This window comes from Pogoniulus pusillus, chromosome 39 (genome assembly GCF_015220805.1).
Source record: "Pogoniulus pusillus isolate bPogPus1 chromosome 39, bPogPus1.pri, whole genome shotgun sequence".
NCBI classification, from domain to species: Eukaryota; Metazoa; Chordata; class Aves; order Piciformes; family Lybiidae; genus Pogoniulus; species Pogoniulus pusillus.
Window position 1 is genome coordinate 5,415,487 of NC_087302.1, and position 27,873 is coordinate 5,443,359.

Consider the following 27,873-nt stretch of genomic DNA (forward strand, 5'->3'; position numbering starts at 1 on the left):
CTGGAAGAAGATCTTACAGTCATTAACAGGGCTTTAATTAGACAAGCTCTGAGCCAAACTGTCTCAATAAAGCATCTCTGAGTTCCAGGATGCTTCCAGTTCAGATCAGAGGTCTGGGGTTTGACTCTGCCTCCTCATAGAGTCACTGAATGCCAGGGGCTGGAAGGGACATCCAAAGCTCAGCCAGTTCAACCCCCCTGCCAGAGCAGCATCACCCAGAGCAGATCACACAGGAACACATCCAGGCAGGGTTTGAATATCTCCAGAGAGGGAGACTCCACAGCCCCCCTGGGCAGCCTGTGCCAGGCTCTGTCACCCTCACAGGGAAAAAAATCCTCCTCATGTTTAAATGAAACTTCCTCTGCCTCAGCTTCCACCACTGCCCCTGGTGCTGGCATTGGCATCCCCCAGCAGAGCCTGGCTCCAGCCTCTGCCACTCACCTGCACACATTGATAACCATTGCTGAGGTCACCTCTCAGGCTCCTCCAAGCTCCCAGCCCCAGCTCCCTCAGGCTCTCCTCCTACCAGAGCTGTTCCATTCCATTCAGCATCTCTGTGGCTCTGTGCTGGACTCTCTCAAGCAGTTCTATGTCCCTCTTGAACTGGGGGCCCAGAACTGGACACAGTACTCCTGCACCCTGGTGCAGCCAGATGAGCCTCCTGCTGCCCAATTTCCCCTTACTCAGCAGAAAGTCCCACAAGTCTCTTCCATGCTCTCAGCATCTTCACCTCATTCTCCAACAAGAGAAGCCTTGGCACAGTGGAGCCCTGAACTGAGGATTTTCCAACCCACCCCATCCTAGGGACACAGTTTAGTGGCAGTGGCTTAGCAGCACTGGTGGGATTGCTCTCTACAGCTACCTGAAGGGAGGCTGTAGCCAACTGGGGTTGGACTCTTCTCCCAGGCAACCAGCCACATAACAAGGGGACACAGCCACAAGGTATGCCAGGGCAGGTCTAGGCTGGATGTCAGGAGGAAGTTCTTGCCAGAGAGAGTGATTGGCATTGGAATGGGCTGCCTCATCCAGTCTCTTCTTGAACACCTCCAGGGACAGCGACCACCACCTCCCTGAGCAGCCCATTCCAATGCCAGTCCCTCTCTCTGCGATGTCAGGTGGTGATAGGAGTGGGGAGAATGGAACAAAGCTGGAAATGGGCAGATTCAGACTGGATATTAGGAAGAAGTTCTTCAGCATGAGAGTGCTGAGACCCTGGAATGGGTTGCCCAGGGAGGTGATGGAAGCCTCATCCCTAGAGGTGCTTAAGGACAGGCTGGATAAGGCTCTGCACAGCCTGCTCTAGGGTAGGGTGTCCCTGCCCATGGCAGGGGGGTTGGGACTGGTTGATCCTTGTGGTCCCTTCCAACCCTGACTGATCCTAGGATTCTATGAAAAGCAAACTCTAAACCACCAGAGAGGAATCTGGCAACAGGTCTGAGGTTTCTGAACCTCAGGCATGCTGAACACTAAGCTTTTACAACCTGTGCAAGGCTGAACCCTTTGGATTTCAGGCTGCAAAGCAGTTTTATGCCCCTCCAGGTTCTGCTGTCCCTTGGCTCTGCCTGTCCCCATCTCCCCTGGGCCATGCTGGCAGCTGCAGGCAGGATCCATGCCAGGAGCAGCCTCTCCACTTCCCCAGAGCTGCTTATTCACAGGGCTGGTATTTCACAGCTTTCTGAGAAAGAGTTAAGAGGGCAAAACACAGCATTGTGATTATTGCTTCCTCCAGCCCTGGGACAAGGAAGAGGAGGGGAGCAACCAAAGGCAGCCACAAAAAGGCATTTCCCTGATAACAAACAGGGCTGCATGGATCAGGCACAAAATTTGGGCACAGTGTCCAGACTTCAGATGTTGTTTATACAACACATACCAGACAAGCTACCTCTCCATCCCTGCCCCTCTTCTGCTCCTTCAGCTCACACATCCTAACAGGTCTGGGGTAAAGAGGAGCAGACAATCCCAGGGACAGGTCTGCTGGAAGCTCCAGCTTTGCATTTTGGGGAGTGCCCTGCAGCAGCCTGGCCTGACCCAGCATTGCTCCTGCCTCTGTCCCAGGCTTGCTGAAGAAACCTTGGTTGGTCCACCTGAGAAATGAGGACAATGCCCCATGGATAATGCTCCCTTTTTGCAAGGAGACTCATGGGAAAGGCAAGGGGTGATTGGTACAAGCTACTGCTGGGGAGATTCTGACTGGCACCCAGAGGAAAATGTGTCACCATGAGAGCAATGAGACATTGGAATCACATCCCAAGGGAAGCAGTGAATTCCCCTATGCTGGATGGTTTTCAGACTCAGCTTGCCAGGGTGCTGGGCCAGCTCATCTCAACCCCACCATCACCTAGGAAGGTTGGCCCAGGTGGTCCTTGGGGTCCCTTCCAACCTGGCACTCTGGGATTCAGCTGATGGAAAACTCAAAAGGGATCTACCAGACATAAAGGGTTGGAATAAAATAGGTGTGAGGGAGCAGCTTAAGAGCTGCTTGGTGTGCTGCTGCTGGTGAACTCTTTGATCAGACAGAGCAGGGCTACTCTGCCCTGACAGCAGTGACAACACAAGCACAGCCACAGCTCCCTCTGACCATCCCTGTGCCACGGCAAGGAGGCTTTGCTTGAGCACTGCCCAAACCATCATCATCATCTCCAAGGGAGCTCTGCATTCCTCAGGCAAATCTAAAGCAGGACAACAGCTGTGGCTTGCAGCCAGCTGTGCACTGCAGCTGGAGACATTTAACACCCCTCTCCACCCCCAAAAGACATCCAGCAAAATTCATAAGCACCCTAGGACACCTAGGGAGCAGGAATTAGACACCTTTTCCTTTCCCTGTGCTGATACTTGACACCTGCTAGCTGAGAAACCACAGCTGGCAGCTATTGAGCCCCCAGCTCACTGCTGTGAAACAGCTTAGGAATTACCCTGCACACAGAGAGGTGCTGGGAAAAGAGGACTTCATTCACCAGGTGGTCCCCAAGGACAGACCCAAGGCTGGTGACAACAGTGTGCACTGGAGCATGGAGCAGACCAGACCCTGAGTTCCCCTTGAAGTATGAGGCCGAGGGAAAACCTTCACACTTCTTAAGTTTCAGAGCTGGTTTGTTCAGGTCTTGGGCAGTCTCAGTTTCATCTGAACCTGTGTAAACAAGTCACTGGCTTTGGATGACATTAAATCATCAAAGCCTTTGGCTGGGAAGTTGTGCTTCTCTAATCCAGTCTCCTGCTGCCAGGGCCAGCTATAATCATCAGCCAGGAGAAGTTTCTCTAAGCTGTCCTTAAGGACCTCCAGGCACAGAGTCCACAACCCCTCCAGGCAATCTGGGTCAGCAAAGTTCCTCTCAAAGTGCTGCTTCTGCTTTCAACCCCAGATGGTCTGAGGTTCATCCCCACCCCCTCCACTGGTGCACCTGAAAGCCCTCTGATTATTCATGGGCTTTACTCCCAACAAAACAGAATTTAATGGATGGTGACCTTAGGTGCAAGCAGATTAAACGATTAAATGATTTGCCCAAGGCTAGGCAAAAGGTCCCAGTGGCCAAGGCAGGAGTTTTATCTCCCCAGCTTCAGCCCAGCTCTCTCTCCCCAGGTGACATCCAGCTGCAGTTTATAACAAGAGAATATTACAGAGCAGCACCAGGGATGATCAGAGAGCAGCCACTGAACTGGAGGAGAAAAAGCAGCAGCAGCTTCTCCTGGCCTCACTCCAAGTGCACCACAGGCAAGTGAAGTACCCCAGCTTCAAATTAAATGGGTCCCCAGCCACTCCATTAAACAGAAATCCTGAAACAGGAATCCTTGGGCTGTGCCAGGCCTGTTCAGTGAGCAGGGTTTGTCATCCCCAAGCCTCCCCAGGCAGGCAGAGGAATTTACACAGCGGCCACCAGGCTGTTCCCTAAACAAACCTGGAAATGGGGCTGGGATAAAGCAGCTCCTGAGCTGCTGCATCCCCAACCCTGCAGCCATGGAGCACACCCAGCCAGCAGAGCTGCACTTAAAGCTCTGTGCACAGCCAGGGATGCTGCCCCAGGTAGAGAATCACAGGAACACAGTGAGGTGGGGGTTGGGGGGGGACCTCTGGACACCATCCAGTCCAACCCTCCCTGCTCCAGCAGGGCACCCACAGCAGCCTGCCCAGGATCACAAGGGCCAGGGGGGGTGGAACCTCTGCAGAGGAGGAGGATACTCCAAAACCTCTCTGGGCAGCCTTAATTTTTTCCTTCAGTTCAAGGGAATCTTCTTGGCTTCAGTTTGTGCCCACTGCCTGCTGTCCTGGCACTGGGCACCACTGGAAAGAGCCCAGCCCCATCCTTATGGCCTCCACCCTCTAGATGCTTGTGTGCATTTGAGAGTTGTTTGCTGGTGATGCTGCTCCACACCAATCCAGAACAGAATTAGCTGTTCAGATTATGAGCTACATCCACCCAGCCAAGCCCACACCACCACAGACCATCATGTTGTGCATCACTGTGCCCCAAACTGAGCCCACACCACCACAGACCATCATGTTGTGCATCACTGTGCCCCAAACTGAGCCCACACCACCACAGACCATCATCTTGTGCATCACTGTGCCCCAAACTGAGCCCACACCACAGACCATCATCTTGTGCATCACTGTGCCCCAAGCTGAGCCTACCCCTCAACAAGTCATCATGTTGTGCATCACTGTGCCCCAAGCTGAGCCCACACCACCACAGACCATCATGTTGTGCATCACTGTGCCCCAAGCTGAGCCCACACCACCACAGACCATCATCTTGTGCATCACTGTGCCCCAAGCTGAGCCCACACCACCACAGACCATCATCTTGTGCATCACTGTGCCCCAAACTGAGCCCACACCACAGACCATCATCTTGTGCATCACTGTGCCCCAAGTTGAGCCTACCCCTCACCAAGCCATCATGTTGTGCATCACTGTGCCCCAAGCTGAGCCCACACCACCACAGACCATCATCTTGTGCATCACTGTGCCCCAAATTGAGCCCACACCACAGGCCATCATCTTGTGCATCACTGTGCCCCAAGCTGAGCCCACACCACCATAGGCCACCCACTCCTGTGCTTTCCCACCACCAGACTGGGAGGGCAGTGGTGGCACAGCACCAAACTGGGATGAGAAGCAGAGCAATGCATTCCTGGTACATGCCCACCTCTGGCCTCCTGCCTCACTCCAGACTCCAGTTGCTGCTCCCAGCGCTGGCATCCCCAAGGCAGAAGGGGCAGAAATCCTCAGCCAGGCACTGCCATGGGATCAGGAGGAATTTGGAAAGGCAGAAAAACAACTGCCACAGCCCTGAAACGAGCAGCAGAGCTGAAGCAGGCAGGCTGATGCAGGAGAGAGCCATGCAGCACTGAAGGGCTCTTCAGAGACCATTAAGCAGTCCTGCTCAGCCCTGCCTTGGTGGAAGTGCCTGCCTGGGACTGCAATCAACACCAGCCTGAACAGCAACATGAAGCAAGCTCCTGTCCCCCTCAAAGCCTCTTCACCCGTGGTTGTCTGCACTGTAAAGTGCATCACTGAGGTCCTTGATGCAGCTTCTGAAAGCATTTTGAGGTGCCTGAACCCTGGGGAATGCAAAACATCTCCATTCCCTGCCCAGGCTGCTTCAAGCAGCCACCATCCCTGGCAGCTGGGTGCTGGCAGGATCCCAGTAGGTCTTGGGCATCAGTGCCATGGAGGGAGGCTCTCAGTGTCCCCAGACTTGTGTTCTGAGCTCCAGCCAAGAACCTGGAAGCTTGGAACCACCTCACCTCAATCTAACAACCAGATGAACACCACAGAATTGTTTCAGCTGAAAAACACCTCCAAGATCATCCAGCCAAAGCATCAACCCAACCCCAGCATGGCCACTAAACCATGGCCCTAAGTGCCATGGCCACAGGTTTCTTGAAGACCTCCAGGGATGGGGACTCCACCAGCTCCCTGGGCAGCCTGTGCCAATCCCTGAACACTCTTGAAGGGAAGAAAATTTTCATTACCTCCAACCCAACCTTCCCCTAGCTCAATTTCAGGTCATTTCCTCTTCTCCTATCACCTGATACCAGGGAGAAGAGCCCAACCTCCACCTCATTGCAACCTCCTTTCAGGGAGCTGCAGAGAGCAATGAGCTCTCCCCTCAGCCTCCTTTTCCAGACTGCCCCCCCCCCCCCCCCCCCCCCAGGCTGCTCCTCACCAGCCCTGCTCTCCAGACCCTTCCCCAGCTTTGTTGCTCTGCTCTCCACCTCAGCATCCTTTTTGGAGTGAAGGGCCCAAAACTGAACCCAGCCTTCTCCTCTCCTGTAGTGGTTGGACATCAAAGCCTACCCAAGGAAGTGGCTTCTTCCCACTCATCTGCTCCATGCTCCTCTGCCCTGCTTTTCAATTTCAGAGCTCTGGCAGATCTCTGATTAATTCAAGCCTGTTTAATAACCCTTCTGTTTAGATGAAACAAGCTGTCTTGTTGTCTTTATTTTTAACACCAACTCTTGCTCCTTCACTAAGGATCTTTCTGTCATTTAAAAACCTCTCTCCAACCAAGCTGATGATAGGATGCAGCAAACATCTGCTTGTGCCCACAGCTGACATCAGCCAGAAGCTGCAGCAGGAGGCTAAAACACCAGGGCTGGGCACTTTAGAGTCACAGAATCAGCCAGGTTGGAAGAGAGCTCCAAGCTCAGCCAGCCCAACCTAGCACCCAGCCCTGCCCAACCAACCAGACCATGGCACTAGGTGCTCCAGCCAGGCTTGGCTTCAACACCTCCAGGCACAGCCACTCCACCACCTCCCTGGGCAGCCCATTCCAATGGCAAATCATTCCCTCTGTCAAGAACTTTCTCCTAACATCCAGCCTAGACCTCAGCCTTGATGGGTGAGAGGTCCCAAAATCATTATCTACACCAACCCCTGCATGGCTCACACCAGAGTGGAACACCATAGACCATGGGGCCAACTCCAGACAACGTGGGCAAGAGGAAAGGAGATGTAGGAGCTGCAGCACCACAGCTCTCCATGCAGCTCAGCTACAAGAAGGATTTGGAGGTTGGATTTGAATCTTGGACTTGACCTTACAGGTCTTTTCCAACCTTAAAGATTCCAAGAAGGAGATGCTTTCCTCTGAAGAGAGACTGAGGGACCTGGGGCTGTGCAGGCTGGAGAGGAGAAGGCTCCCAGGTGACCTTATTGTGACCTTTCAGTACCTTAAAGATAGCTACAAGAAAGCTGGGGGGGGTGGTCTGGGAATGATAGGACTGGGGGGAGTGGAGCAAAGCTGCAAATGGGGAGATTCAGACTGGGTGTTGGGAAGAAGTTGTTCAGCATGAGGGTGGTGAGAGCCTGGAATGGGTTGCCCAGGGAGGTGGTGGAAGCCTCATCCTTGGAGGTGTTTAAGGCCAGGCTGGACGAGGCTGTGGCCAGCCTGCCCTAGTGTGAGGTGTCCCTGCCCATGAGAGAGGGGCTGGAACTGGCTGATTCTTGTGCTCCCTTCCAACCCTCACTGATTCTGTGTTTCTAGTGCACTTCTGCACCCTGCTGTGGGTGGGGAACATGCCTTAGATAACCTAAAACTGCTGCCAGCTCTCCCCTAGGCTGTGCCTCTGGTGCAGCAATCAATTGGCAATGGGCAGGTGGGCACAAAGCCCAGCAGCTGCTCACTCCACCACAGAGCAGCTTCACCAGCAGCCCTCTCCCCTCCTCTGGCCCTCAGTTTCACTTGCCATCACCTGCTGTCCCATGGTGACCTCATGCCAGAAGGTTCTGAGGCATCACAGAGTGGCTGCTGCCCAGCAGAGCCTTCTGCTCCCCTGCCCCATCCCGGCTGCCACCCCCAAGTGCTGTGCACAAAGAGGAGCAGACACACATGGACCCAAATCCCAATGGGAATGAGTTGGAGCCTCTCAGCTGTCTCCTGCCTCTCTGAATTTCAAAGCTCCACTTGTCAGGAGAGCAACTGAGTCACTTCCTTCCTATGTCCAGCAGCTCAGACTGGATCCAGCAGTGCCAGGAAAACAATCAACCCTTCATGGACTGGTGAGGCCATAATTCCCAGGAATGCAGTGAGCCTGCCTGCTTGGAGAGCTCCTCACACATCCTCTAACTCAACACTCCTCAGTGGAAGCTGTCCCACCCTGCCCCACTCCCATCCACGTACAGCAGTGGTCCCCATCCCTGCCCTTGCCATCTCCCTGGGCAGCTCTGGGGCACTGCAGAACCCCAGCACTTGTAACCCACACAGATCAAGTCCATTTCATCACCCCTGGCCAGAGGCATCACAGAGGGACTCATGGGTTAAGAACTGGCCATGAGATTTCCTTGCTGGAGGAGCCAGGAGGGAGAGAAGCTGCAGCTGAATTTGTTGCAGGACTTTGCCAACACTTTGGTAAGGAACCTTGAAGCTCATCCAGTACCAACCCCCCTGCCGTGGGCAGAGACACCTCCCACCACCCAGGTTGCTCAAGGCTTCATCCAATCTGGCCTTGAACACCTCCAGGGAGGGGACATCCACAACCTTCTTGGGCAAACTGTTCCAGTGTCTCACCTGCAGCTCCCTTCGCCTGCGCATTGAGCTGAGCAAGAGCTAAACAGGTGAGAGGATGGGGCTGGGCACACCTCAGCAGTGCCCAGTGACAGGAGAAAGGGCAATGTGCACAAATGGAACCCAGGAGCTGTCACCTGAATGTAAAGAAGAAACTTCTTTGCTTGTGAGGGCGCTGGAAGCTTGCAGCAGGCTGCCCAGAGAGGTTGTGCAGTCTCCTTCTCTGCAGACCTTCCAACCCCCCCAATGCCACTGTGATCCTGGGCAAGCTGTTCCAGTGTCTTCCCAGCCTCACTGGAAAGAATTACTTCTCCTTCTCCAGGCTCAATCTTCCCTCTCCCAGCTCAAAGCCATTGCCCTCATCCTACCCCACCAAGCCAAGAGACACTGAGTTGTTTATTTCTCCCAAACACCATCCTTGGAAAGCCTTCAAAGAGCCTCTGCTTTTGTTTCTTTCCAAGAACTGTGCTCTAGCACTTCTCAGCTCAGCCCTAGACAAGTTGTGGCCACCTCCAAGTGTGGAGAATGTATTTGCTGGAACCAAGGGAACAGATTTGCCCTGACACACAATTCCTGCCTTGAAAAGCCAAGTCACACAAGTCCTTGTGCCAGCACCTTGTTATACCCCAGCAGACAAGCAAAGGGGCTCCTGCCTCTCTCTGCCACTGAACTCCTGAGTGCTTGCCCATGCTCCTTGGTTGCTATGAGATCTTCAAGACAGTCTAAACCTGTTGCCACCAAATAGGCCTTGAACACAATTCCTGCTCCACAAGGCTCCTCCTCTGCCTGTCCAGCCAAAGGCTCTGCTGCTGCCCTGATTAACTCCTTGTGAACTGCAAAGAACACTTCATAACTAGGAGAGAAATGTCCTGCAGTGAGCCTTTTGCTGCTGCTTCATCTCTCAGCCCAACAGATGATTTGCTGGGGATGTTTTTCATCCAGCCCTTCCACCCTCAGGAACAGGATGGATGATGTCCCCACGAGGCTGAGTTGATTTGGAGACAGAAAGAGGCAGGCAGCAAAGGATGCTCTTTGTCAGAAGGTTTAGGGCAAACAGAAACATTTCTCCTGAAGGTGGATTTTGAGAAGCTCTTACTCCAAATTTGGAGTGGCAAGCTAGAAGAGCTTTTCTCTCCTGTAAGAACATAAAGCAGCATCATTGGAGAGCACTCAGCAGACAACAAATCAAGTCAGAAAGCCGCAAAGTAACCACAGCCACCACCTTGCAGCCTGACTGCAGCGAGCAGCCTCTGCCTCTCCTGCTGCCTAACATCTCCCAGAGCCAATGGCTCAAAGGAAAAAGGGATTTGGGCACCTTCCCTCTTACTTGTGCCCTGTCCTCAGCATCCATGTGCAATAAAGACAGCAGAAGGAATGTGTGTGGAGGCTGCAGCAGCACAGGTTGTGCCCATGAAGGCTGTGCCCAGTGAGAGGTCAAGGCACAGTGGCTACAAGTCAGAGCACAGGAGGTGTCACTTGAGGAGAAACTTCTTTGTTTTGGAGCTATTGGACCACTGGAGCAGGCTGGTTGTGGAGTCTCCCTCTCTGGAGAGACTCCAACCCCACCTGGACATTGTGATCCTGGCCAAGCTGCTGTGGGTGCCCCTGTTTTAGCCAGAGGGATTGGACTGGAAGATTCTGATCTCCAAATCAACCTTCCCACCCTCACCATGCTGGCAGTCAGGCACAAGGAACCTTACCACCCTCACCATGCTGGCAGTCAGGCACAAGGAACCTTCCCACCCTCACCATGCTGGCAGTCAGTCACAAACCAGTGCCCTCCTGTGACTTTGGATAAAGGTGATGTTGGCTACATCCACACCTCACCAAACCCCCAGAAACACCAAGATGCTTCAAGCCTGCAGAGTCACAGCCACCTGTCCCCTGGGTCACACAGAATAACCAGCAGCAGCCTGCAGAGTCACAGCCTCCTGTCCCCTGAGTCACACAGAATAACCAGCAACAGCTCAGGGAACCTTCCCACCCTCACCATGCTGGCAGTCAGGCACAAGGAACATTCCCACCCTCACCATGCTGGCAGTCAGGCACAAGGAACATTCCCACCCTCACCATGCTGGCAGTCAGGCACAAACCAGTGCTCTCCTGTGACTTTGGATAAAGGTGATGTTAGCTCCATCCACTCCTCACCAAAGCCCCAGGAACAGCAAGATGCTTCAAGCCTGCAGAGTCACAGCCTCCTGTCCCCTGGGTCCCACAGAATAACCAGCAGCAGCCTGCAGAGTCACAGCCTCCTGTCCCCTGGGTCACACAGAACAACCAGCAACAGCCTGCAGAGTCACAGCCTCCTGTCCCCTGGGTCCCACAGAATAACCAGCAGCAGCCTGCAGAGTCACAGCCTCCTGTCCCCTGGGTCCCACAGAATAACCAGCAACAGCTCAGTGAAACTCTGAGCTGGGACCTCACTGCGCTCCTAGAGCAGTTAGATCTTCACCACCCAAACCAGGCTCAGCCTCTCTCAACACCCAGGAGCTGCCATGCTTTAGCTTCAGAGAAGACCTGCATTCCACAGCAACCTGTGAGATGGCAAAATGTTCAGCAGAAGAGTAACTTAGGTGGTTTAGGAAACCCACAGGCACCTTTTTCCTCCCCCACTCCACCTCTCTGCACTTGCATGAAACACGAAAAGGAAATCCAGAGGGTGGGATTTTTGTTTTGTTTCATTTAAACAACATTTCAGGCTGTGACATAAAGCAGCAAAGGCAGGAAATATGATCATGAGGGCAGTGCTCCATCCTCTGCTCCTGTCACTGCCACTTTTGGGGGATCTGGCAAATGAATGAGTAGAGGAGACAGGCGACTTGTTTTATGGAGTTGAACTGTAACATCCCTGTTAAGCAGCCAACTCACCATTTCTCTGCTCTGACATCAATAAATATACCCAGCCAGGGGGAACAGAGCTCTTCACATAGAGTCAGAGAATGCTTTAGGTTGGAAGGGAGCTCAAAGCTCAGCCAGTTCCAAACTCCCTGCCATAGGCAGGGACACCTCCCACTAGAACAGGTTGCTTAAGGACTCATCCAACCTGGACCTGAGCACCTCCAGGGAGGTTGTGGAGCACAGAAGCACAGAATGTGATCTTTGATCACATTGGGTGCTTCTGTGCTCCACAACCTCCCTGGGCAACCTGTGCCAGTGTCTCACCACCCTCACTGCAAAGAGCTTCTACCTAACATCCACTTTCAATCTCTCCCCTCTGCCACTTCAAACCCATTCCTCCTCCTCCTCTCATTACAAGACCTTGTCAATAGTCCCTCCCCAGCCCTCCTGGAGGCCCCTTCAGACATTGAAAGGCCACTCCAAGGTCTCCTCCAAGCCTTTTCTTCTCCAGACTGCAGAGTCCCAACTCTCTCAGCCTGTCCTCAGAGCAGAGCTGCTGCAGCCCTCTCAGCATCTTGGTGGCCTCCTCTGGACTGGCTCCAACACTTCCATGTCCTGCTTGTGTTGGGGGCTCCAGAACTGCACACAGTTCTGGACCATTTACACATGAATTCTCCTGTATGGCTACCTGGGCAAGCCCTCAGGCTGCTGTGATCTGACATTCACTGCTGCTTTGGTGATATTCTCCAAGGAATGGGAACTGGCCCCGTTTCAGCAAGGTGCCTTGGGAGGTTTTCACCCTGCTATGAGGCACCCATGTTCATTACAGCCCCAGCTTTTCACAGCATCATTGAATTGCTTTCCCTGGAAATGACCTCCAAGATCACAGAATCAGAGAATCAAGCAGGATGGAAGAGAGCTCCAAGCTCCCCCAGCCCAACCTAGCACCCAGCCCTGCCCAACCAACCACACCATGGCACTAAGTGCCCCAGCCAGGCTTGGCAAGAACACCTCCAGCCACAGACACTCCACCACCTCCCTGGGCAGCCCATTCCAATGCCAATCACTCTCTCTGCCAACAACTTCCTCCTCACATCCAGCCCAGACTTGCCCTGGCACAACTTGAGACTGTCCCCCCTTGTTCTGTTGCTGGCTGCCTGGCTGCAGAGTCCAACCCCACCTGGCTACAGCCTCCCTGCAGGTAGTTGCAGACAGCAAAGTCCAACCAATCATAAAGTCCAACAATCAATCCAGCATCATCATGGTCATTAGAGCACATCCCAAACTGCCACATTCACACCCCACAAAGTGCCACATTCACACCCTAATCCCCAGAGCCTCAGCTTCTCATTCCTGGGATGGGAAACAGCCACCTGGGACTGTAAAGAAAACCTTAACAAGGCAAACCCTGCACGTCCAGCAACCAAGAAGCAAATTAAGTCAAAAGCCTTTGTTTTAAGTATCAATTCCAAAATCTTGGAAGTTCAAACTCACTTTTTGGAAGCTCATTCCCAGGTTAACCAGCCACAGGCAGGAACACCAAGGACAACTCTTGTACAGCTCCAGATTTCTGCCCGTGGATGCTCACTTTCCTCCATCACCTCCAGCACACCACGAGGGATTGCTCCCAGCTCCCTCTTGCAAGTGACACGAAATAGCTATGGAAGCAAAACCATCATAAATCTCTCCAAGAGGAATTTGTTCCCAGGCTCACAGAGCCTGGAAATGCCATGAGGAACTTGTTCCACGCTGAGTCAGGGTCTGCCGGCGGCTCCTGGCCCCGCCGCGGTGGATGCGCTTCCTTCCCGGCACACGTCAGCCCGAGGAGCAGCCCAGCACTGCCCCACAGCTTTCCTGTTTTCCCCAGCACCCTGTGGCTTCCCGAGACACAGGGCAGGGAAATGGAACTCCAGAGCCTGACACTGAGCTGCTGCAGCAATGAATGCTGCTGGCTTGCAAGTGCTCTTCAGAGCCAGCCAGCAGCTGAAAGCAAATGAAGTTGTTTCCTTGAATCTTCCCTGATGCAGAGGGAATGATCCTCTCCAAGGGCCATCATTCCCCCATCCAACCATCCCTACACTAGGAAAATGGAGTTAGATTTGCTTGTGCACCATGAGGGCTTCCTACGCATCCCAGCGCTTCCACTGCTGAGCCTCATTCCTGAGCTGAGACCATGACAGGCAGGATGCCCTGGTGCAGCCCTCGGGGAGCCCTTCTGCTCCAGAGAAGGGCAGCAAGGCTGGGGAGGGGCCTGGAGCACAGCCCTGGGAGGAGAGGCTGAGGGAGCTGGGGGGGTGCAGCCTGCAGCAGAGGAGGCTCAGGGCAGAGCTTATTGCTGTCTGCAGCTGCCTGCAGGGAGGCTGTAGCCAGGTGGGGTTGGGCTCTGCTGCCAGGCAGCCAGGGACAGAAGAAGGGGACACAACCTGAAGCTGTGCCAGGGCAGGTCTAGGCTGGATGTGAGGAGGAAGTTGTTGTCAGAGAGAGTGATTGGCATTGGAATGGGCTGCCCAGGGAGGTGGTGGAGTGGCTGTGGCTGGAGGTGTTGCAGCCAAGCCTGGCTGGGGCACTTAGTGCCATGGTCTGGTTGGTTGGGCAGGGCTGGGTGCTAGGTTGGGCTGGCTGAGCTTGGAGCTCTCTTCCAGCCTGCTTAATTCCATGATCCTATGATTCCAAGGCATCATGAAGAAGCAGAGGCTGAGTCCACATTCAGCTCCTCCTGCCTGCACCTGCTTCTCTGGACAATGCAGACTCAGAGAAGGTTAGGGGTTGGAAGGGATCTCCAGGGAACATCAAGTCCAACCCTCCTGCCAGAGCAGGATCACCCAGGGCAGGTCACACAGGAACATGTCCAGACAGGTCTTGAAACCCAGAGGAGGAGACTCCACAGCCTCTCTGGGCAGCCTGCTCCAGGGCTCCAGCACACTCACAGCAAAGAAGTTTCTCCTCATATTGAAATGAAACCTCCTGGGTTCCAGTTTGTGTCTGCTGCCCCTTGCCCTACCACAGGACACCACTGAACAGAGCCTGCCCCCTTCTTCTTGCCCCCCATCCTTCAGATATTGCTGAAGATGAATCAGATCCCCTCTCAGGCTGCTCTCTGCCAGGCTAAACAACCCTTCCTCCTCAGACAGATGCTGCAGCCCCCAGACCCCCTGCTCGCAGGATCTGTGCTGCTGGGGCTGTTCCCGCAGAGGCTTCTGCCAGAGCAGCACCCCCTTACGTGGCACCAGCACCCAGCAAGGGCTGACCCAACACCCATTCCCCATGGAGGAGGCTCAGGAAGCCCTTCCCATCTGGCTGCCAGCTGCGAGGCACTGGGCTGGGGCTCCAGCCCCAAACCCGAGCTCCGAGCCCAGCCCTGAGCCCCCTCCCCACGCTGCCTCTGCTAATGAGCCCAGCCAAAGTGAGCAGCGGGGCCGGAGGAGGCAGGGGGAGGTGAGGGGTCAGGGCAATATTTACTCAGACGTCACCTTTCACTTTTGTCAAGCAGGGAAGCGGCGCAGGAAAAGGGCTGTGAGGGACGTTCCTGCCTAGGAAGCTGCTGTCACACCAAGCACAACAAGCAGCTGGCTCCAGGGCGCCAGGAGCTCATCCATCAGAGCCTCAGACCCCCCCCCCCAAAATCACATGGGGCTGGGGCTGGGCTCTTCCCACTTCTTTTTCCATCAGCCCCATCAGAGGGGCAGAGGAAATGCCTGGGGCAGGCAGGAGCTCTGAAGAGCAAAGACTCAGCTCTGTGCTTCAGGAGGCAGGCAGGAGCCCATCGCACAAAGGGACTGCCCCTCTGGCACTAGGATCTGATGACCTGGGACATGGTCTGCTTGCTATAGTGGTGTTAAGTTAATGAGTGGCCTTGATGATCATCAAGGTCTTTTCCAACCAAAATGATGCTGTGAATCTATAAAGGAACCCACAGGCAAAAAAAAAAGGGGGGGCACATGGTGAAGGGGGCTGAGAGCTCAGCAGATGGGCAACTAAATTTCCCCAGTGGACCCACTGCTTGGAAGAGCCATCTCCTGGGCCAGGGGATGGGATGGTGCCAAGTGTGCCTCCCTCTTTGGAGCTTTGTCAGTGCAGTAGGTAGGACTGGTTCTGGGGCAGAGTCAGTGCTGGGCAGGGCTGGTTCTGGGGCAAGCCTGGTCTCAAGGCAGGATCATTACTAGGCAAGGCTGGTCCTGAGGCAGGATTAGCCCCAGTGCCAGGCAGGGAGAGCAGCACAGCCTGGCACAGCAGGTGCCCTGGCTCCCAGGGCACTCCCAGGCTCACTATCACTCTGCCTTTTGAGATGATCTCCACTATTTTTTCTTTATAACATGATTCTGATGCCTTTTATCTCCTGCTCTGAAAGTAATTTTAGCCCAGGCAAAGCAGGATTAAATGTTTATAATAGGATACATTTATCTCTTTTCCTTGCCCCCTCCAATCCCCACCTCCCACTTCGATTTCACCCAAACAGAAGCAGCAATTACAGCCAGAAACATGAGATGGGCTCCATCCGATAACACAGGGGAGGGCACCTCTTTCCCAGCACCCTGTCCCTGGCTGCCCAGCAGCCCAGCATCCAGCCTCAGGCTGACAGCATCTCTGCGACCCTCCTGAATGCACAGATGGATGAGAAGTTAGCCCCCAGGCCCAGCACAGAGCACACAGCACATTAGGTGCATCGCTGCCATATGCTGCACTCGTGGTAGGTGAACTTGGTGCTCTCCTGGCGAGGTCCTGCTGCAGCAGCCTCATTCCCTCCCCAGCAGCTCCCAGCTCTTGGGCTTGGACCACAGGCAGAGCTGACACAAGCCAAGCTTGGGAGCAAGGACAGGCAGCCCCAACCAACCTGTCTCAGCTGGGAATGTCTGAAGAGCACCAAATCCTCCTTCAAGTCCCTCACCCACAGATTTACAGCTTGCATGGGTTTGGAAGGGGCCCTCAAAGGTGACCTGCTCCAGTGTTTCACCACTCTCATTGTGAAGAAATTCCTCCTAATGCCCAAGCTAAACCCACCCTGCTTCAGTTTCAATCCACTGCCCCTTGTCCTATCCCTACAAGCCCTTCTAAACAGACCCTCCCCAGCCTTCCTGTAGGTCCCCTTCAGATATGGAAATGTAGCTCTAAGGTCTCCCCGGAACCTTCTCATCTCCAGGCTGAAAAGATGCGTGTCGAGTCCAGCTCTGGGTCAGCCTCACAACCGCTGTAAGCCATCCTCAGCCCGCAGCCGGCGGCAGCAGCTCGGCTCAGCTGTGCCAGTTGCTGCCTTTATGTTCATTTTACAGCTGGGCTCCACCAGCCTGATCCGGAGGATCCCCTCTAGTGGGATCAGGAGGAATTTCAAGCCCGCATCCCACTCCCATCTCCTCCCCAGCTCCCTCTGCCCAGGGTGGGCGGTGGGCTTGCAGCAAGGAGCCGGCTGACGGAATGCCAACCCCCCCATACCCCCCACCCCACTTTGCCAGAGCTGTTTGGGATGAAGACAAAACCAGGCTGGAAAAGCAGATGCTGGGGAGGCGGCGCAGACAGGAGGACTGGAGGAGGGAGGAAGAAGACAGCAGACATCAAGGATAAATCCCCTGCAGCAAGAAGGGGGATGACTTCCACCAGCAAAGCCCCTACCTCTGACCATAACCTGCCACCAGGACCGCGCCGCCTCACCGCGCAGGCAGGGGGCTGGAGGCGCAGCGGCCACCCGGTGATGGTTGGCACAGCAGCACGTGTGGACCCGGCCTGGGGCACCCAGCAGGTGTACTAACAGCCCATCTCCCTTGCTGGCACCAAATCACCCAGTGAATTCATATTTTTCACTGCAGAGAAAGAATCTGCACACAAGCCCCGGGTGGTGGCCCCTGCTGCCCAAGGACAACACGCTGCCCTCAATTCTGCTTTTGTTCCTGCTTTGCTTTTCATCCCACAGGCTCCCTCTGCACCACTTTTTGCAGACAAAGAGTTCCTGGCCTCCTCAGACCCAAAGCCCTTCCAGCCTCACACAGCAGAGCTGTGCCCTCACCCAGCTCTGCTCCCTGGGAAGGAAGGTGGGCACCCAATTAGAGCAGCTAAGGGATGCTCTTTGGTGACAAAGATGCAGCAGATCCAGCCAGTGATGCTCCTGGCTCAGCCCTGGCTAGAACTTGGTAGCACCTTTTACCCACCCTGAGCTCTCTCCCTTGCCCTCCCCTGTGCTGTTGTGGTGGTGGCCTCCTAGCCAAGCTGGTTAAGAGATTAACACTCTAAAAACCACATTTACTCTAATTAGCCATGAAATCTTTGTAACTAAGTGAAAAAATGTTTCCCTTGAGGGATTTTTGTCCATTCATCACTGTTTGAATTGCCAAGGAAAGGCAAGGGGGGGGGGTGGTGGAAAAAAATAGAGAAGAGAGGGGGGAAAGAGAGGAAAAAAAAAACCCAATCCTCAGATCTAATGAATTAATAGCAGGATGCCCTGGGGGAGCTGAGGGCTCCTACAAAACACAGGCACCTCAAAAGGGGCTTTTCACAGGCTGGGAATTATTTGGAGTTAACAGACTGTAACACAATGCTCCACTCCCTGCCCGAGCTGGGCAGCCTGGCCAGAATGCTGCTCTCCTTCCTTCCCTTCCATAGGGATGGACAGACAGATGCTGCACCCAGCTGTATGCACAGACAGCTCTGAGGTGGGAGGGGGGCAGAGCTCTGCTGACAGCACAGCCTATGTGTGTCTATCCCCTCCTTAGTTATTTTTTCACTAGGAAAAACATTTCAGAGAGAGTTATTACCACATACCAGAGTCACAGAACAGTTTGGGTTGGAAGGGATCTTAAGAGATCATCTGCTCCAACCTCTCTGCCATGAGCAGGGACACTTCTCAAGTAGACTCAGTAGCTCAAAGCCTTGAAAACCTTCAGGGAGGGGCAGCCACAATCATAGAATCAGTCAGGGTTGGAAGGGACCACAAAGATCATCTAGTTCCAACTCCCCTGCAACGGGCAGGGACACCCTACTCTAGATCAGGCTGGCCACAGCCTCATCCAGCCTGGCCTTAAACACCTCCAGGGATGGGTTCTCAACCACCTACCTCCCTGGGCAACCCATTCCAGGCTCTCACCACTCTTATGGTGAAGAACTTCCTCCTCACAATCTCTCTGGGCAATCTGTTCCAGAGTCCTAGCACCCTGGTACCACACCAGGACATAAAGGAGGATGCAAGACTCCCTTTTACAAGGAGTCCCATGGAAAAGACAAGGGATGATGAGGACAAGTTATTCCCACTGGAATACAGAAGACAGTTTTTCCCCATGAGAACAGTCAGAGCTTGAGATCATCTCCCAAAGGCAGCAGAGGACTCCCCTAGACTGGACAGTCTGAAGACTCAGCTCGCCGGAGCTGCTGGACCAGCTCATTTCAACTCCGCTACCACCCAGAAAGCTTGGCCCAGATGATCCTTGGGGTCCCCCTTCCAACCTGGCATTCTGTGACAGGTGGCAGGAAAGGGGTAGGGGCAGAGAATCTTACCACAACTTAGGCCTATAAATATTTCATGGGGCTGGAATCAGAACGATTATATTCCTGCCAGCACTTTCCTTGTGTATTTTAAACGTGTCACCGCCTTCTACTTTCTCCCCCGTTTGTGTTCCTTGTAACGGGCCCATGAAATAAAGATTAGCTGAATAATCAAGAGTGGTTAGAAATGTGAAGGGGCCTGTCTCAGGAGCACTGCACGCTCAGGTTCATCTCTCTTTTCTTTTGGTTTTTATTATTATGACTATTTCCCCCCCCCCCCCCCCCCCCCCTTTCTTTTTAAGGATGCCAAACACAGATGGGGGAGAGCGGTTTTCAGCGAGCGTGCAGGGACGAGGCGAGCGGAGAGCACACGCTTCCCCCATCAAAAATGACAGCCCCAACACCATGTGCAGGAGAGGACACACACACACACACATCTCCCCCCCCCTCCCATTACATATTTATTGTTCAAACTGCAGAGGGGCCAATTAAAACGGTTTGATCGCTGCCACGTTCAAACAGAGGCGAAGACGCGCGGAGAAGCGAGATGAGAGAAGCAGGTGGACGTTCTCCTGCTGCAAGACAGCAGGGGCTGCTCCTCTGAGAGCCACCCAAACTGCCTCAGCTCAACACAGCTACCTCTGACACTCTCCTGCTGCAAGACAGCAGGGGCTGCTCCTCTGAGAGCCACCCAAACTGCCTCAGCTCAACACAGCTACCTCTGACACTCTCCTGCTGCAAGACAGCAGGGGCTGCTCCTCTGAGAGCCACCCAAACTGCCTCAGCTCAACACAGCTACCTCTGACACTCTCCTGCTGCAAGATAGCACAGACTGCTCCTCTGAGAGCCACCCAAACTGCCTCAGCTCAACACAGCTACCTCTGACACTCTCCTGCTGCAAGACAGCATGCACTGCTCCTCTGAGAGCCACCCAAACTGCCTCAGCTCAACACAGCTACCTCTGACACTCTCCTGCTGCAAGACAGCACAGACTGCTCCTCTGAGAGCCACCAAAACTGCCTCAGCTCAACACAGCTACCTCTGACACTCTCCTGCTGCAAGACAGCAGGGACTGCTCCTCTGAGAGCCACCAAAACTGCCTCAGCTCAACACAGCTACCTCTGACACTCTCCTGCTGCAAGACAGCATGCACTGCTCCTCTGAGAGCCACCCAAACTGCCTCAGCTCAACACAGCTACCTCTGACACTCTCCTGCTGCAAGACAGCACAGACTGCTCCTCTGAGAGCCACCAAAACTGCCTCAGCTCAACACAGCTACCTCTGACACTCTCCTGCTGCAAGACAGCAGGGACTGCTCCTCTGAGAGCCACCAAAACTGCCTCAGCTCAACACAGCTACCTCCAAGAGCCTGGCTCCCACAGGAAGGCATCACACTGACACCAGACAGCAAGCACAGCTTTCTGCCTTAAGCCTTCCTGCCATATGCCCCATGCAGTATCTCTTAATTTTTGCTTTCTCTCCCAGTTCAGCTCAACTCAAGAGCCCCTCAAGCTCGCCCAGCACAAGCCTTGACCCAGCACTTGATCACCACCAAACCATGTCCCTTAAACACCTGCAGGGAGGGTGACTCCACTGCTGCCCTGGGCAGACCATTCCAACGTTTGATAACCTTTCCTCCTCTCAGAAAGTGCCTGCAGCATGAGACAGTTCTGCACTCACAGCTATGAGTGCCAAGCTTTTTGGCAATCACTCCAAGGCACATTCTAGACTCCCCTGTTTAGCTGCAACAGGAGTTCCTGAAGTAAGTTCTGGAAAGCCCTGCAGCACAGTCAAATTAGAGGTCTCAGGAAGATACTGCAAATCACATTTCCTGAGCTACCACAGGGTCTGCCCAGCAAACTGCTCCAAATGTCATTTCCATTTAGCTGCTTTGCAAGCCAATTTGTCACATACTAATGCAATTTGCTGAAGAGAGTTAAAGAGCACAGGGCAGTAGCAACCACCTCTTCTCCAGGTTCCCACAGCCAGCCTGGGTCTACCTTCTTTCAACTCCCACAGCCAGCCTGGGTTTGCCTTCTCCCAGCTCCCACAACCAGCCTGGGTTTGCCTTCTCCCAGCTCCCACAATCAGCCTGGGTCTGCCTTCTCCCAGCTCTCACAGCCAGCCTGGGTCTGCCTTCTCCCAGCTCTCACAGCCAGCCTGGGTCTGCCTTCTCCCAGCTCTCACAGCCAGCCTGGGTCTGCCTTCTCCCAGCTCTCACAGCCAGCCTGGGTCTGCCTTCTCCCAGCTCCCACAACCAGCCTGGGTCTGCCTTCTCCCAGCTGCCACAATCAGCCTGGGTCTGCCTTCTCCCAGCTCTCACAACCAGCCTGGGTTTGCCTTCTCCCAGCTCCCCAATCAGCCTGGGTCTGCCTTCTCCCAGCTGCCACAATCAGCCTGGGTTTGCCTTCTCCCAGCTCTCACAATCAGCCTGGGTCTGCCTTCTCCCAGCTCTCACAATCAGCCTGGGTCTGCTTTCTCCCAGCTCTCACAACCAGCCTGGGTCTGCCTTCTCCCAGCTGCCACAATCAGCCTGGGTCTGCCTTCTCCCAGCTCTCACAACCAGCCTGGGTCTACCTTCTCCCAGCTCCCACAACCAGCCTGGGTCTGCCTTCTCCCAGCTCCCACAACCAGCCTGGGTCTGCCTTCTCCCAGCTCCCACAACCAGCCTGGGTCTGCCTTCTCCCAGCTCCCACAACCAGCCTGGGTCTGCCTTCTCCCAGCTCCCACAACCAGCCTGGGTCTGCCTTCTCCCAGCTCCCACAACCAGCCTGGGTCTGCCTTCTCCCCAGCACGAGTTGCCTCCTGCAGAAAGCCAAGAGAAGCCCAGGGCTGACACAAAGAGCAAGCCCAAGCACCAGGAGAAACTTCCTACAGCAGTTCTCCTGCAGCATCTGCTACCTGCTTTCACTGCACAAACTTGTTCCAAGCCAGGGTGGGGTGGGAACTCCACGATTAATTACATCAAACAAGACTATAAAAGACAATGAGGAGTAAATTGAGTTGCTTTATCTTCTTGCAACAAGCACCATGAAGATGGTTGGAAGAGTTGAGAGAGATGACTGGTTTGCTAGATAAGCCATTTCACAACAGCAGTAGTACCTTCACTCTACTCGGTGCTTGCACCAAGTTTCTTCTGTCAAAGCTATCTTATCTGGTCCCCTGCACCACCCCAAAATATCACATTTCTGCTCTGAGGGGCGTCAAAGTGACAACAGACAGCAAAAGGACAGCAATAAAGAAAAGAGGGGGGGAAAAAATAGATCCCATTCTAAAAGGATCTAACACCTCGGTGTTAGAGGGGGAAAAAAAAAAGCTCAACATCTGTTCTGAAGATAGCACAGATTTCTTCCGAGGCATCTGTCTTTCAGCTGTAAAGTAGGTCATTTGGTTTAACTTTTAGACACCCTCTCGATGAAGCCATCCAGAGAAAAAGAGACCAGACCAGCTCCCCGGTTCAGCTGCGACCCATTATGCGCATCCAAGCCGCCGGCGAAGCATCAAGTGCTCAGCAGATCCGAGGGAGAAGCCTGCCAGCGGTGGGTTTTTACAGCGTGGTCCTCTGCTAACTTCACATTCCCTCACCCCCAAGCCAGTATCTTGAACCGTAGGTCACTGCTGTACAGGTTTTTTTTTTCCCCTCCACCACTTACTATTCACCTCACTTAATATTAACCTATTGACTTTCTGATACCCCTTGGAACACAGATTAATTGAACATCATTCACTTCACCTCCAGGAACGTGGGAAGTATTGGCCACGGCTTGAATAGAGACAAAGCCTGACCGTGCCAGGTTAAACGGAGGTCACACTAAGAGAGGACAGTGTGGTCTTTGCACCCAGCAGCCTCATAATGGCATCGGCATCCCATCCAAAGAGCCACGGGGCTGGAGGAGCCCTGGACCATCGCAGAGAAGTGAGGATATTCTTCCTAGAGCATCCCTCCCATCACCACCTGCCCGCAAGGGGCTTGGGAGGATTGAGAGAAGTTCCATCAGGGAATTTTTTTCCCGTCAGGGATGCTCTCCAAAAGGCTCCTCTCTGCCAGCACTAACTTTTCATGGCAATGAGTTTATTCTGGTGCATCGGCAGCTCCAGACCGTGTCCGTGCGGGAACGACCAGCGGCAGAACTAACGACAAGATACATCTCTGGGTAACGGGAAACGGAGCGGGGAAGGCACCGGGGTGGAGGGGGAAGACGGACAACACCGGGGACTCCAACGGCATTCCTGATGCCCTCCGGGCAGCACCCTGGTACCGCTCCCGGGCAGGTTCCTCGGGGGGGACGGCGGCGGCAGTGCCGGTACCACCGAGCATTACCCGCGGTCTGCAGCCCCCGGTGCCAGCCGTCTGCAGCGACCGCGGGGAGACGAACCCAAATCCTCTCCCTGCGCCCTCCCACCGGCAGCACGGTGGTGACAGGGATGCCCGGGAGAACCCGAGCGCCGGCCGTGGGGATGTCCCGTACTCCCCAGGGATGTCTCGTACCCTCGGGAGATGCCCCCGCACCTCCGGGAGATGCCCGCGGGCAGGAGCCTCTCGCCAGCCCCAACCACTCACCAGCCCTCGCCGCTCCGGTGCCGCCCGTCTCCTCGGGTGCCGGCTCACGGCGGGGGAATCCAGCCGGCTCCCGACACCATGGAGATCCAGGGCCGGGCTCCCGTTACTCCTCCGCCTGCCTCGGTTCAGCTCCGCCGGCCCCTCATCCCTGCGCAGCCCGAGTACGGCGGCGAGCCCCGGCTCCCCTCCGCCTTCCCCGGCATCCGCCCGCCGCCGAGCCCGGGCGCGCTCCCGGTTCCCCGCCGAGCCCCGAGCCCGGGCGCGTTCCCGGCTCCGCTCCCCGCCCCCGCGCCACCCCCGCTCGTCGCCGTTAACCCTTCGCCAGCCTCGGCGCCGGGCAGCGGGGATAACGGTGCGGCGGGGAACCGAGCTACCGCATCCTCCCTCCCCCGCCGCCGAAACAAAGCCCGGAGCGGGGCTGGCTCACCCCGCACGGCTCCGCGCTCCCAGCACCGGCACACCTGGAGCGCAATCAAGCTGCTCCCACATGGCTCGGGTCACAGCTGCCCAGCAGCTCTGGGAATGAGGGGGAGTGGAGGCTGCTGGTTTCCATTCCCAGCTCCCACCCCCTGTACACCTCTTTCTCCCGGTTCTGGTGGGGACAGCGATGCTGGAGTCGCTTCGGGTGGAAAAGACCCTTAAGACCATCAAGAGCAGCCATCAACCCACAACCACCACGGCCGTTCAGCCGAGCCCCTCGGCACCACATCTCTGCCTCTTAAACATCTCCAGCGATGATGACTCCACCACCACCTCCCTGGGCGGCCTGTTCCAATGTCTGGCCGCTCCTCTAGCCAAGAGTTTTTCCCAATATCCAACCCAAACCTCTCCTGGTGCAACTTGAGGCCATTTCCTCTCATTCTACCAATTGTTCCATGGGAGAAGAAAACAACCCCCCAGACGTCTGCAACCTCCTTCTCTCCAGACTAAACAATCCCAGGTCCCTCAGCTGCTCTTCACAAGACCTGTTCTCCAGACCCTTGACCAGCTTTGTTCCTCAGTTTCCCCATCTATGGAACGGAGGTGACAATTCATTTCTCTCCCAAGTCACCTCCAGCAGAGCAAAAGCTTCACCAGTGCTGCAAAGCCACCAACCTTCACCTTCACACAGCTACAAGGATGATGAAGGGACTGAAGCATTTGTCTGAGGGAGAAGGGCTGAGAGACCTGGGGTCGTTTAGCCTGGGGAAGAAAAAAGGCTGAGAGGAGATCTGATCAATGTTCAGAACTATCTGAAAGGTGTGGGGCAAGAAGAAGGGGGCAGGCTCTGTTCAGTGGTGTCCTGTGGTAGGACAAGGGGCAATGGACACAAAGTGGAACCCAGGAGGTTCCACCTCAACATGAGGAAAGCCTTCTTTGGTGTGAGGGTGCTGCAGGCTGCCCAGAGAGGCTGTGGAGTCTCCTTCTCTGGAGACTTTCATGACCTGTCTGGATGTGTTTCTGTGTCACCTGCCTAAGGAGATGCTGCTTTAGCAGGGGGGTTGGACTCAATGATCTTCAGAGGTCCCTTTCAAGCCCTACTGTTTAGTGATTCTGATTCTAGGATCTCACAGAGGGACACGGCTGACAGTGCCTGGGGTGTGCCAGCAGGATGCTGCAGCAGTGAGTTTTTCTGGGGGGGAAAGGTCCAATTTGTGTTAGTTTTGCTGTTTGCCCCATTACAACGTTCAGGAGGCTTCTGTGCAGGTTCCATTTGGGAATACCTTCACATCTCACCCTTCAGGTCTGGATCCTGGAAGGGCTACAAAGCAAATCCAGCTCTGCCCCTCTCTGGGGAGAAAACGACAAGTCAGCTTGCCTGGTTCTGTCCCCATCCTCACCACGTTTTCCAGCCTTCAGGAAAGCATTTCCTTGCCAACAGTGCCTGCATGACCATCCGTGAAGCACGCCTGTACCCCCCTACACATCACAGCCAAGCACCCACCCCACCCCTGAGAAGGGTCCCCTCGAGTTTAGCAGCAGCTCCAGAGCTGCAGATCTGACATCCTGCAAAGATGCACAGGTTGCAGCTGCTCAGCTCAGGAGAGAAAACAGAAGACACTCAGTGGATGGCAGCATTGGTTCCCCAGCGAGCTCCTCTCTCACTGTTCCATCCCTACCACAGCTACTGTGTCACATGCCCAGAGCCACCAGCACCAAATCCTATCACAAACCATCCCTGGGCAACGTGCAGCCAACTAACACAATTCCTGCTCTGCAGACAACCCTGCATGCCAGGTCAGAGGTCTCCATAACCACTTCTCTCTTTGCAGGACCCTCCTCATCCTGTCTCTTGTTTTGTTATTTGTCGTGGTCTGCAGAGAGAGTCTGAACCAAGCTCAGTGAGTCCTGCTGGGGAGCAGCTTGTACAGAGGGGGGTTGTGTGTGCATGTGAGCAAAGGGCTGCTCCAACACGTGAGGAGAAGAGCAAACCAGGTGGGGTAATCAACCAGCACAAGGGGTGGTAACAGGCACAAATTGGCAGGGGGGTTGGGCTGGGTGGTCTCCAGAGGTCCCTTCCAACCCCTACCATTCTGTGATTCTATGGGATTCACCTGGCCTGGCTCAGGTGCTGGATCTGCAGCTGGGCTGATGAGCTCTCTCTGCTTTAAACATTAGGCAGCACCACACCCAAATCCTCTAATCCCCTTTGCAACTCAGCACGTGGTGCTGGGGAACAGAAAGGCACTCAGACCGTGATGGAATACACCTGGACACCAGCAGCCTCAGCAGCCTCAACATCCACATCACCAAAACTCGCACCCATGGCTTTGCCAAACCATGGGCAGCACTAGGGTGGGTGCAGAATGCCTCCACCTGTTCCCCACAGAGCTCTGCCACAAAGCAAACCAGGAGCTCCATTCCTGTTTCCTCTGGCACAGGCAGATCCACTCAGTGCCTCTCAGCAGGGCAGGATCTGGCCCACACAAGACAAAGCAGTCTTTAAGCAGCCAGTGAAGCAGGGCATCGGTGAAGGATCGGCCTCTGCTTCTAGCCTGTGTATTCACCATTTCTCTCTGTCCTCATCTTTGATAAACTCCCTTGCTTCAGAGCTCAGGGGTTATGAATCTGTGTGAGCTGTGTGAAGCAAGGAGCCTTCCAAGCCTCCCAGCACCCAGCTCCTTGGGTTCCCTGAAAGTCCTGGGGAACGTGGCTTCATCCATCGCCTCTGGCACTTCTCTCCCTGCCTGCAGATGCATCAGGGCCTGACGTCAGCCCTCACTCTGTGAAATCCCAGGGATGTTAAATAGATTCTGCTCTTCCTTCTAAAGCAGGAAAAGATCACACAATCATCAAATGGTAGGGGTTGGAAGGGACCTCTGGAAACCACTGAGTCCAACCCCTCTGCTAGAGCAGGGTCACCTAGAGCAGGTCATACAGGGACACATCCAGAAGGGTTGTGAAAGTCTCCAGAGAAGGAGACTCCACAACCTCTCTGGGCAGGCTGGCCCAGGGCTCTTGCACCATCACAGCAAAGGAGCTTTTCCTCACGTGGAGGTGGAACCTCCTGGCTTCCAGTTTGCATGCATCTCCCCTTGTCCTACCACAGGACACCACTGAACAGAGCCTGGCCCCTTCTTGACATTCAGCTTTTTCTAAACATCTTTTCCAACCTGGTTAATTCTGTGAGTCTGTAAATGAATTAAGACCCCCTCTCAGGCTGCTCTTCTCCAAACACCCCCAGGTCTCAGCCTTTCCTCCTCAAGCAGCTGTTCCAGTCCCTCCATCACCCGAACCGCACCCAGGAGAGTTTGCATGAAGAAAACAGAAAGATGTGCATTTTTTTTCCCTCCCCCCCCTCTCTATTTCCCTTCCTGACAGACCACAGCGCTCAGGAAAGCACAGCCTAGCAGCGGCTGAAACTGTGCGAGGGGAAGAGCACCATCTACGGGCACCAGCCAGGGGCACCATCCGCAGGCGCCAGCCGTAAGGCAGGGGACAGGCTTCCGAGGAGCATCGGCAGTCGGCAGCGCTGCTGCCAGCGGCTGACAGCTCCTAGCTGCTCGCATCAGCTCTTACCCGTGCAATACGCAGCAGAGCTAATAATTATTCAGCGCTAATCACTACAATAGAGGAATCATAGGCAGTTATTTAGGAATGATTGTTTCCACTCCCTTATTACCTGTGACAGTGAAAGGAAATATCAAATAGTCCAACCCACATGTCTATGGGAAGCTGAGTGAGAGATCAATGGGAATTTAACCAGCACTTTGTGTTATTCTTCCTCTTTAGAAGAACCTTGTCAAGTCATTTCCTTTACCCCCCCACCCTTATCCCCCCCCCCTCCTTTCTATGCTGTTCACAATATCTTGGAAAATGAAAAGGATTTTTCCTTCCCTACCTCACTTTATCCTTCCCTCTCCTCAGACTTTTCTCATCAGTGTGAGCTTGGGTTGCTGCTTCTGGTGATTTTCTCATCAGTGTGAGCTTGGGTTGCTGCCTCTGGTTTGAACTCAGCTGAAATGAACTCAGAAAGGTTGGGGGGGTTGTTGGCTTTCTTCTTGTTTTCTGCTTTTTTTTGTTCTT

General features: G+C 54.5%; 2 protein-coding genes across 7 annotated transcripts in view; one reads left to right on the top strand and one right to left on the bottom strand.

The window, feature by feature from the left end:
- Positions 1-27,873, bottom strand: part of PLXNA2 (plexin A2) — a 238,189-nt gene that overhangs the window by 200,446 nt on the left and 9,870 nt on the right. For 5 of the 6 annotated variants that reach the window (XM_064173716.1, XM_064173718.1, XM_064173719.1 and 2 more), the window contains exon 1: positions 23,368-23,459. The exons of the other annotated variant lie outside the window; for it this stretch is intronic. The gene's annotated coding sequence lies outside the window, so the exon portion shown is untranslated. Of the gene's footprint in view, positions 1-23,367; positions 23,460-27,873 lie in introns of those variants that run through there. 6 annotated transcript variants of the gene reach the window in all.
- On the top strand, positions 21,522-27,407 carry LOC135191351 (skin secretory protein xP2-like). Its single transcript, XM_064173573.1, has 5 exons — positions 21,522-22,345; positions 22,546-22,722; positions 22,824-23,863; positions 23,973-24,143; positions 27,265-27,407. Exons 3-5 carry the CDS (start codon positions 23,305-23,307, stop codon positions 27,405-27,407), a joined length of 873 nt encoding a protein of 290 aa, XP_064029643.1. The 5' UTR covers positions 21,522-22,345; positions 22,546-22,722; positions 22,824-23,304.

Excerpts from the sequence above, each read along its gene's own strand:
- LOC135191351 (XM_064173573.1), top strand. The coding sequence starts at position 23,305 with ATGCCCCCGCACCTCCGGGAGATGCCCGCGGGCAGGAGCCTCTCGCCA. Across the intron at positions 23,864-23,972 it reads GCTGCTCCCACATGGCTCGG|CGATGCTGGAGTCGCTTCGG; the intron begins GTCACAGCTGCC and ends TGGTGGGGACAG. Across the intron at positions 24,144-27,264 it reads CCTGGGCGGCCTGTTCCAAT|GCGCCAGCCGTAAGGCAGGG; the intron begins GTCTGGCCGCTC and ends CACCATCCGCAG.